This window comes from Scardinius erythrophthalmus (genome assembly GCF_964197995.2).
Source record: "Scardinius erythrophthalmus genome assembly, chromosome: 11".
NCBI lineage: Eukaryota > Metazoa > Chordata > Actinopteri > Cypriniformes > Leuciscidae > Scardinius > Scardinius erythrophthalmus.
Window position 1 is genome coordinate 22,767,778 of NC_138231.1, and position 11,552 is coordinate 22,779,329.

The window sequence follows — 11,552 nt, forward strand, 5'->3', positions numbered from 1 at the left end:
TTTATTTATCTTGAATCTAATTTTTCTTTATGCTACTTTATCAACTTTATGCTTTGTCCTCCAATAAAGTGTTGTTTAATAAAGTATGGTGACTACTGTGTATTGAAAGTGGTGTTTGGTACAGTAAATATACATTTTTATTTGAGAAATTTTAATTTCTTATTTCTTTAGTTTAATTAATTTAAAAATAACTACATATAATTAATAACATATAAATAACTACATATAATTAATGACCATGATTATTTTACTTGGGACATAAAAAATGTAGATCTGGTTAATGATATTTGGGACAACAATGCAACTAAAGTTGCACATACTTGCATGTATGCCAGTTTGCAGTGAAATAAAAGGAAGCTGTGTGAATAGCAAGAGGCTGCAGTGGGCTATCTTGCTATAAATACTTAACACTTAATTGAAGATGATCCATGTTGATCATTCTAGTACATCTACAACTGCTTTTCGAATGAAAGCATATATCACTGATGTCAGGCATATACGCAGCAATCAGAGGGGGTGAAAAGGAAATGTTGGCACTGTTTTTTGTTGTTTTACTGAATGGTGCATTATCCTTGTATAATAGTAATAGTGTGTGTAGATCTGTGTAGATTATACTGCCCTTCCACCCCCAGGGGTCAAGCAACGGCCCCCAGAAGAGCAAACAAATGCACATTTCAAATGGCTGTAACTCAAAGTCCGGTTTGTGTATCAAAGAGAAAATCGGCTGGACAACTGCTCGTGCTATGTTTAATAAATAATGTTGGCCACAGTTTTCAGACATATATGGAAAGCTGGCATAAAGGTTATTTTTAAAGTGCTCACAGTAAATATCAAATTTCAGCCTGTCCCTCATATATGTCATAAAGGTTTGCACAATGAACAAATTTAGATATCCAGTTGTCCATTAAATATATTATTTATTTAACATTTATTGTTTTATTACTAAACGTTTTAAACTACATTGCCCACATATCTCTGTCATTATATCAATGGAACAGGAAACATTGTGCTGTAGTTTATTGAAATGTGCAGACATGCTTATGGTTAGGGTTAGGATCTCGGTAAAGGAGTAATTTCTCACAACATAGAGACACTTTATAGTTAGCTTAATGTATAACTAACGTAATAATAACACCAAACCATACTTTGTAACATGAAGCGCCGTTTTATATGGGTTAAACGATTGGACAATCACAGCGAGTTCTGCGATAAAGTCACAGCCAATAACAACCCAGCTAAACAGATGCGTCACACTTACATGCCCATTTATGGTAAATGATGACAGATCTCTTCTGGTTCCGGCTGCAGGGATAGATACCTTAAATATTTTATATTTAGGCTGTTAAACATGTATTCCTTCTAATTAAATGATAAAACTCATATTTAAAAACAAAAGACTCCTTTGTGTGGTTACCATCCAAAAACAAGTTCACATGATCAATGACACAAATTTGCTAATTTGATTAGACTGATGCATAAATACATTTGAAAGATAAACTTTTTTCTAAGCAATGGCCTACAGCAGGGGTAGTTTTGCAGAATTTTAATTAACCTGTTAAGCTGCAACCCCACTTTTGAAAAATCCCCAGAAATGACATACCCAAACTGAAACAGATACAGTTCATGAACCCTTTGTACTAAAAGCACAAGTATGATCTCATTTGAAAGCTGACACATGGCAGTTTATTGTGAATGTAGAATTAATTATTGTCATAATGACAAAAATTGTTATAAATAGTTTCAAAGTTTTGTAAAGTTATTAGAAATTAATTTTTATGAAACATCCTCATGAAAATAAAATTTAAGTTGGCACTGTAGCAATCTAGAAATGCACTAAAGCTAAAGCCACATGTCTAAACATTTTATGTTTAAAATCTGAAGATAATAAGTCCAAAACTCTGTATTTAGTTAAATGTTTTTCAAGACCATGTAAAATGACTTTATTTTGATTTGACGCTAAAATGCTACTGATGTTTATTGTCATCTTCTAACCATCTATCCAGTATATTGTCTCTATTGTTTTGTGGTGCAAACGATCCCCATTCAGTCTCAGTCTCCCCATGCACACATTCACACCTCTCCAGCCTGGTTATAGCTCTAAATATCCATTTCTTTTGTCTGCATTATAGTTACTAACGACTGGCTATTCACAGGCTATTCATAGGGTTTCAGTCCCTAATTTATTTTCTCAAAGTTCACCTCACATTTTAAACTGTATCAAATGCATTTCTTGAATAAAGAAACATTTCAGTAAGCATTCAAAAAATCATAAAAGTATAACTGCTAGTGGCAGGTGCACCTAGGGCTAGCTAGCATGTTAGCTTAGCACACCATCAATACATGACAATTTATGAGATTAAAACCATGTTTGTGCTCCAAACTTACTTTATAATGCAAGTCGAGTATTTTAAATGACCTTCTGTGATCTAATTTGGCTTCAGATAAAAAAAATCAGACAGAAAATATACTATTGGTATAGTATTCTGCACAATGATAGTCTATATAGATTAGCATTACATTATAAATATAATCTATAATTATGAAAATACCTGGCATGGCTTGAAAAACACAGGTAACTCAAATATCATTGCAATCATGTTTATTGTCTTCAAAACATCTTTATCTGCATGTTACAGCGCGATCTCTGTAGCTTTGTGTGTATCAGTGACGTCCTGGAATGTCACATGATCATGGCTCTTCTTCATGTTCTATATATGGACTATTATTGTGCATGTAGCGCCCTCAGGCTATTGGTATGAATTGAAAACACAGTATCAGAGTACCAAACGCTCATAAAGATTACATCGACGCATTTGGGTATAAATTCAATAAATATTATTCCTGTCTATAGAAATATGATGTAAATCTATGAGAATCTATCAATATTTCTCCAAATCTGCACATTTTTGAGCTAAAAGCCCTGAAGGACGTTGTTTTGTGTATCGCTGTCATGACGACAGCATGGGAGTTTTTTATGAATGAAAGCGGCTGACGTGCATAATTCATATTAAAGGTATCGACTCATTTTTTCATTTCATAACTCCTGACACAAATAAAGACATAACTGTCACTATGAGTCTCTCAGAATACAATAGTGGTCAAATACTGAAACTTGAGTCTTATATGTTTTTAATTATGTATAGTTTGTCAAGGTATAACATTAAATCTGATAGTAATTTTGAATTAAATAAATAAAAAAAAACGCTTCAGTGCGCGGGCGCACTGGCAACGGTTAACAGGTTAACCCTCTGGGGTCTAAGGTGTTTTTGGGGTCCTTGAGATGTTCTGACATGCCCTGACATTTTTGCTTTTTTCAGTTGCTTATAAACATATTAATGGCAAAAAAAATTACACACTATTTAGCACAAACAGGGCTACCATGAAATGTGAGCAACAAGAATGTACATGTCTGCATTTTTGAGAGAATAATGTTTATGCATGGTTATTGAAAAAACTAAAAACTAAAGTTTCTGAAATAAGGCCATAAAACACATTCTAAATATGTGCCAATAAGACTTTTGTCTAAAATATGTCATTGCCTAGTGTTTTTTCTTCAAAATGAAGTGAAAATCACCCTGCCTTATCATTCACATAACACAATACATTGATTTGAGCAAAGCACTTTCTGTTTGGAAAGGCCATATGCGAAGTGGGCGTCTACGGTCATGTATATGTAGTGGTTCACACCTGAGGAGACAATGGGGCCTGCATACTTAATAAGCCATTCATTCAGGTGAGTCACTGAGCCACAAGAATGCAAGAGCAACAGTTGGAAGCATCTCAATTCTTTTTTATTTTTCCACATATTGTGCTTGCAATTTGGCCTATAATATCCAAGGAAAACATGTCTAGTAATTGTGCAGTTAATTCTCATACTGTATTTTCAGTTTTGGAATATTTATCCTCTCCCCAAATTTGTCAATAATAAAACACAATAAAAGTTATTTAAAGAAAAGGCTTATATTTACCTTTTAGTTTGTTTACATCTACCTTGTAAATATATTTTTTTATTAAAAAGGTTACAATTACAAAGAAAGTGTAATCTCTCTTTGGAAAAACTTTGTAAAAAGTATACATTTTATCATACATATTTCAAAGTTAAGGATTTGATTGATTATTTGATAACTTTATTTTTGACAAAACATATTATATTTAACATAAGCAAATATTGGCAAACTTATTTGAAAGCTTATTTGAGGTGGCAGATATTTTACATTAAAAATGTATAATCTATCCAAAACTAATCAACGAAATGTTGTCTTTCATATGTCTGTAACATAGGTCTTTCATTTTTATTATAAGAAATATAAATGTTAATTTGCAGTTTAATACGTTGCTTATACAAATACATTTTATTTCAACATATTTTAGTCGATATTTACTGAGTGTAGCAATACAGTTTGCTTAAACCGAAACATTCATACACAAACAGAAACGCCTGACTGTAACGTTGTTTTTATGAAATATTAGGGCATATAAATGTTAATTTTCAGTTTAAAACGTTGCTTATACAAATAGCCTACATTTTATTTCAACATATTTCTGTCGATTTTTACTCAACTCAGTACGGCAATACAGTTTGCTAAAACATCATCATTCATTCACACAGAGACGCAATTTAAATTTAAACTGTCTTTTTGCGAGCTGTGGTAAACAGCGCGCATCTCTGCCGTTCATTCATTCATAAACAGAAACCCGATTCACGTGAGAAGAAAAAAAAAACTTACAGTATTCCTCAGCTCGCTCCTCGATATACCCGCACTTCTAAGGTACTTTTTTCATTATTGTTATTCCTCACAGCGCTACGAGACGGTGTTAAAGTAATGATCTGAATAAACTTGTGTTTCTCGAGCTGATATGGGGGCGTTCACAGGATTGCGCGGATTGCCTCATTCATTTGCGTTTGAATAGCGCGCGCTCTCCGTGGGCGGAGTCACATTACATTTGAATTAGTTGTAATGAGGTCGACTGGAATCACTCTCTTTTAATACAGATTTCACAAGATGAGAATATTTGTTTTTTATATAAATTACTTCATTTAAGAGAAGATAATTCAAGCTTCATGCCTGTATGTCTGTTTGCCTGTTTGACTGAGTATTCGCTGAGTTATTGTTCATTTTCGGACGCGTTTCAGAATGGACTACACTGACAGATAGAAGGCAGAACTCGCATCACGTTTATTTTTCTTTATTTGGCAAAAAGCACAACACTTTGTTTTTATTGTGAGTATACACAAAAATAATACACATTTAACAGAATCGATTGATGTATGAAACTTGCTTGTAATATCAAAGTCCACAGAGCAAAATTAATTTCTTTTGAACTGAACTGAAAAAAAGCGAGCTGGTATCGCCGGCGATACCGTCGACCTCAGGGGGTTAAAGATAATTACATGTACTAAAGTGCTTCTAACATTTACAGTCAGGGCCGGATTAACCATACGGGCAACTTGGCAATTGCCCAGGGGCCCAAGACCTCTAAAGGGCCCAGGGCAGCAAGGGCATGAGCAAAATACTGTATCTGGTAATCTCCCGCTTTATATTAAACAAACTGTCAACACGGGCTTTTGCGCTGCACAGAGAGACGCTGCGCTGCCTATGACTTTGAACGTGAGTTGAGAGCGGTTGAGAGTCAGTCTCATGCGGACTGACCAATGAAGAGAGGGCCTCAAGTTAAGACCCTCTCCTCATTGGTCAGTCCGCATGAGGTGGGTCAAAGTTTACGCCGAGCGGGTTACGTGACGTCAGGCGTTGCTACAACAGAAAAAAATCAGACATGGAGAAGCTAAGTGGGAGCGCGAAGCGGAAATTAAAAAAGGAAAAGGACATCAGAAACACAGAAAATTTAAAGTATATTCCTATAGGTAATTTCTTCACTCCTGTTAATGTTGCCGACAGTTCTGTTAAGTCAGCTTCCGTCAACAATGAGGACAACCCAGCTAGCCAGGACTTTTCTACACCGCCAGCTTACGTTTACAGCCCGGAGAGCGAAGAGCCAGCAGCAAATTCAAGCAACAACCCAGAGGCAGCGAGTCTGATCGTAGAGGGATGCGGTGATGGCGGGTCTTTCCAGAACCGGGCCACTAAGTATCCTGCATCGGTAAGGGAGTCCGGACTTGGAAGTAGGACACGCTCCCTCACCAACGATTTGCTTCACTGCCGGCTCCCAAACAATCAAATTGTGCCAAGGGAATGGCTTCTTTACTCGCCATCAACTGGATCAGTTTATTGTTATGCCTGCAAACTTCTGTCATCCCAAAAGCATGCATTTATCATCGGATTCTGTGATTGGAAACATCCAGAGAGGGTTAGTGATCACGAAAAGAGTGCAGAACATAGACAAAACATGCTGTCTTTATTGCACAGATCTAAATATGCATGCAGAGTGGACGCTTCTCTTGCCCGACAGTGTGAGTCAGAACAGCAGTACTGGAAAGAAGTCCTCAGACGTGTGGTGGCTGTTATTACATTTTTGGGAGCGAGAGGACTGCCATTTCGAGGCGACATCGAACTGCTGGGCTCTGCGCACAATGGGAACTATTTGGGACTGCTTGAATTGATAGCGGAGTTTGACCCCTTTTTAAAGGAGCATCTTGAGAAACATGGCAATAAGGGTAGAGGTAAGCCATCTTACATGTCATCAACTGTGTGCGAAGAATTTATTTCATTAATGGGTGAAAAAACTAAGCAAGTGATTGCAGAGGAAATCAAACATGCAAAATATTTCTCTGTAATCGTTGATTCAACACCAGATTTAGTACATGTAGATCAGCTCACATTTGTTTTTCGTTTTGTCAGTGCAGATGGCAGAGTAGTGGAAAGATTCCTCGGGTTTGAGCCCATCCACAGCCACACAGGTGTCAGCCTAGCTGAATCTGTGATTGAAATGGTGCGTCGCTTGGGGTTAGACTTGTCAAACTGTCGTGGCCAAAGCTACGATAATGCTAGCAACATGGCTGGCAAATACAGCGGGCTCCAGGCGCACTTGAAAAAACAAAACCCGCTAATTCATTATACACCGTGTGCTGCCCATTCTCTGAACCTCGTAGATGTTAACTGCGTTGATAATTGCTGTGAGGAGGTTAACTCTTTTTTTGAACTGCTGCAGTGTCTGTAGGCTATAGATTTTGTAGTGCATCAACACATCGCTGGAATACAGTTTTCAATAACAGCGAACATAACATTAAATACACTTTTAAATCCCTCAGCACCACCCGATGGAATTGCAGAGCAGACTCCACAAAAGCTCTCAAAGAAAATTACGGGGCAATTAGAGATATATTAGCCAAAATATCTTTAGACTGTGATGAGAAAACACAAACTAAACTCGAAGCTGCTGCATTGGTCGCAAAACTTGATAAACTGGAGACGGTAATAATGACTATGCTGTGGGACCAGGTACAGCATAGATTTAAGGCAACAAGTGACCAACTCCAAAAAAGTGATATGGATTTAGCTACTGCTCTTGGCCTTTTGCGCTCACTGCTTTCATATGTTGGCACTCTACGAGAACAGTTTTCAGAGCTCGAAGAATCAGCACGCGCGGTCAGTGTGACACAAAACTACCAGTTTGACACTAAACGTGTGAGAAAAAAAAAGAGATTTGCAGATGAGTCTGCTGATGACAGCAAAGTAGATTTTAATGACAGCAGTCAGAAATTTAAAGTTGAAACATATTACGTCATCATTGACAGACTTTGTTCATGCCTATCCAAGCGCATAGAAGCCTACACACGTGTGTGACCTCTTTGGGGTTTTATTTGAGAGGGACTGTGATGATTATGATGTGCATGTAAGAGCTGCTAAGCTGAGCTCCACTTATCTAACAGATCTGGATAGTTCCTTGTAGGGATGCACCGATTGGGAAATTCTGGGCCGATACCGATACCGATGTTTAACATAACAACTTGGCCGATGGCCGATGCCGATGCCGATGTTTTTTCTTTTTGTTATTTATTCCTTCTTTTGTGCCACGGAAACATACAAGTCTTTCGGCTCTTGATCACACTATCCTAGAATGAGCACAAATTCAATCAGACCAATTTATGAAACAAAAACAACCTTTAATGTCACTTTCTGGTTGACATTATTAGTTATAACCTTATTTATGACAAGTTCTTTACTTTTCTGAAAAATAACATTCAAAAACCTTGTGCTAACTAATCAATGAAAAGATTGTTTCAGTACATTGCCCAACAAAATTATTTGAGTGGTTTTAGCCTGATAAACAAAAACTTACTCAATGAGATTTTCATGGCCCAATAAAAAATATTTTTCTGATAAAAAAAAAAAATACATCAAGTGTAAATGCAAAAACAAGTGAAATAAATAAATTATGCTATTAAAATAAATTGTTATTCATAAATACAAACATAAATAAGGCTATCTTTCAACTTGTGTATTTCTCATACAGAATAAAACATTACAGTGTTTCAGAACTCACAGGCTGGAACATGGGGCATCTTATAAAACAAAAACAGTACCTCCACTTCTGATCATTAATGACACATAAGTCACCTGCTGTATCTCTAGCCTACTTCTTAATAAGATGCATGTTTTTCTTTACAAAGATAAGCATCTCTGCCTTGTCACAGCAAAGCCTATTTCTCTTTTCATCCAAGACATGAGACACAGAGCTGAATAACCGCTCACTCTCGGTGCTGGTGCATGGCGCACTAAGGTATTTGCGTGCCATTTGTGCGAGTTCGGGAAAACGCAGGTGGTTATTTCTCCAATAACAGAGTGCGCTCTCACCTCTGGGAATAGTGGTCTCTGCCAGGAAAATACCCAGTTGTTGGGATACAGAGGTACTTGTCCTCTCTGGTCCATTTTCTTCCAGAATCTCCTCAAACACATCATGCAGGGAGGGCCCTGCTCTGTCGGATCGTTGCCTCTTGCGCTCTGTGTGATGTGCGCGCTCTCCATCGCGCGTCCAATCCTCTGCACCGGCAGCAGGCAACAGGTGTGTCTCAAGTATTTCTCGAGCGCGTTGTTTAACATCCTCATCAAAGTAACGATCCTTGTATCTGGGGTCCAAATAGGTGGCAATGCAGAACATGGGATCGTACTGGATTTGATCGAAGCGTCTATTTACAGCCTCTAATAATGAGGTCTTTGTTGTTTTAACGCCGTGGTCTGTGTCAGCCTGCTTACTCAGAAGACGTCTCAGGGCTGTCACAGAGGGGATGACATCTGCAGCTGACGCTTCTGATGAGCTAACTTCTCTCGTCAATTGTTCAAACGGGGAGAGGAGTGTTATAAAGTTTTCAATTAATTGCCACTGGTGCGCACTGAGAGTGGCCGGGAGGTCGTAGTCTGCGGCATATGTAGCAAGTGCGCGCTTTTGTTCCAGCAAGCTCTCCATCATATAAAATGTACTATTCCAGCGAGTGGAAACATCTTGCTGTAGCCTTTTTGGTTTCATTCCCAACTGGATCTGCACAGCCTGGAGACGTGAATATGCGAGGGGTGAGTGTTTAAAGTGGCCGACGATTTTTCGGCAAATAGCCACAACATCCGTGAGGCTGCGCTGGCTAAAAACACCGTCATGAATTGCCAGTTGCAGTGTGTGCGCCATGCAGCCAAAACTAGCCAGACCACTGTCCATCATAGCTTTCGTCATATTCCTAGCATTATCTCTCACGACAGCATGCACTCTGGTTTTGTCGATTTTCCACGTCAGGAACATTTTCTCAAATGCCTCAGAGATAGCAGGTGCTGAGTGGGTACCTGCGAACTCTTGGGAGTGCAACACTGCCTTCATCAGATTGAAGTCCTTATCAATCCACTGTGCCGTGAGGCTAAGCATGCTCACAGGGCTTACATCTGAACTCCATATATCTGTGGTGAAACTGATTGCAGCGATGTCGCACGCCAGTAGCTCATGAATGTGCGTGGCCACAATGTTGTGGATTTCGGGGAGACAGACCTCGGCAAAGTGACGCCGGCTCGGCAGCGTATAGCGTGGCTCCATAAACTTAATCAGACTCCGAAAACCCACATCCTCCACTACAGAGAAAGGCTGGTCATCTAAAGCGATGAACTCCATCACCTTGTTTGTTATTTGTTTCGCTTTGGCGCTGTCTGGAGGCAGCTGTTTGGCTTTCTCAAACGCTGTGTCAATTGAAGTCTGAGTCTTACCGGGGGTTTGCGCTTTCTTGGCGGCTTCATTTTTCCGTTTTTGGTCAGCTTGCAGGTAATCGCCGTACACCGCCTCGTGCCTGCTTTTCAAATGTCCAATGAGATTTGTTGTGTTAAATGACTTTCTAACAGCCCCTCCTCTTGAAATTTCAATGGAACACGTATTGCAAACTGCAAAACGCTGATCTTTCTCTGAAACTGTAAAATATTGCCACACGACCGCCATCTTCTTCGTTTAATCTAAGTTACTGAGGAGAGTGCACGCGCGGGCGCCCTCTCCCGTCTCGGACTCGGTATCTCCCCCCGCCCAAATAAAAAGAGGGAAAAAAAGTTTCTCCTGAGCACAGCGTTCATGAAACACATAATCATCAGACATCGGCGAATGTCATTTTTATTTCCCGATGGCAGTTAACGAGGCAAATATCGGCCGTTACCGATGTTCAGCCGATGCATCGGTGCATCCCTAGTTCCTTGTCAGATGAACTTATTCAGTTCAAGCACTTTGTGCAGCATGAGACTTCACCTGTACTGCTGCAAGCTCTTGACAGACATGGACTTAAGACAACATTTCTGAATGTTTATGTTGCACTAAGACTGTTTTTAACCTTACCTGTGTCTAACTGTGAGGGCGAGAGGTCATTTTCTGTTTTGAAACGGGTTAAAAATGAGCTGAGGACCACAATGTCACAGACACGGCTCTCTGCACTTTCTCTCTTAGCCATTGAACATGAACTTGTAAGTGGCCTTGATTTTGAAGATATTATACATCAGTTTGCACAGTCAAAGTCCAAAAAAAAAAGCCAGTATAAGATGCCAAATGAAAGAAAACATGCACTTCATTATTTAGGATTAAAATTGTGTGTTTTGCCAGGTTTTGTAGTATTTATTTTTATCTTGTCTTCTAGAGAGAAATTTTGCAGTTTGCAGAAAAAAGCCATTGTAAGATGTGTTTGCCAAATGAAGGAATTTCAAATTCAAACATGCACTTCCTCATTGTTTAGGACTAAAATTGTGTGTTTTACCAGATTATGTAGCATTTGTTTCTGTCTTGTCTTCTTCAGAGAAATTGACAGATTTCTAAATGTTTATATAGCACTAATTAACTGGTTAATTGTGCTGTGATATGTCGTTGTTCTATTTTAAAACAAGTTAAAATGAGCTTAGGATAAAAATGTTTATAAGCAGATAATAGTGATACTGCATTTTTTATTTATTTTTTCCTTGAGGTGCCAGTTTTATTAAAATGCTGTAAATTGTTGTGGAGGGATAACTGGCAGATTTCAAATTGTTTGTGTTGGACTAATAACTTGATTGCCTTGTTGAATTCTGAGGAGACAGGGTCACCCTGTCAGGGTGATTTCTGCTTAAGATGAGCTGAGGACAAAAATGTTTCTTGATGTGTTGTCTGTGGTC

At 38.5% G+C, this 11,552-nt stretch overlaps 1 protein-coding gene across 1 annotated transcript; it reads right to left on the minus strand.

Annotated features, from left to right (window-relative positions):
* Positions 1-8,532: 8,532 nt before the first annotated feature.
* Positions 8,533-10,365, minus strand: LOC308698706 (zinc finger BED domain-containing protein 4; the record flags this gene model as incomplete). Its single annotated transcript, XM_081378967.1, has 1 exon — positions 8,533-10,365. The coding sequence occupies one exon, from the start codon at positions 10,363-10,365 to the stop codon at positions 8,533-8,535; it is 1,833 nt and encodes a 610-aa protein (XP_081235093.1).
* Between the last annotated feature and the right edge of the window lie 1,187 nt (positions 10,366-11,552).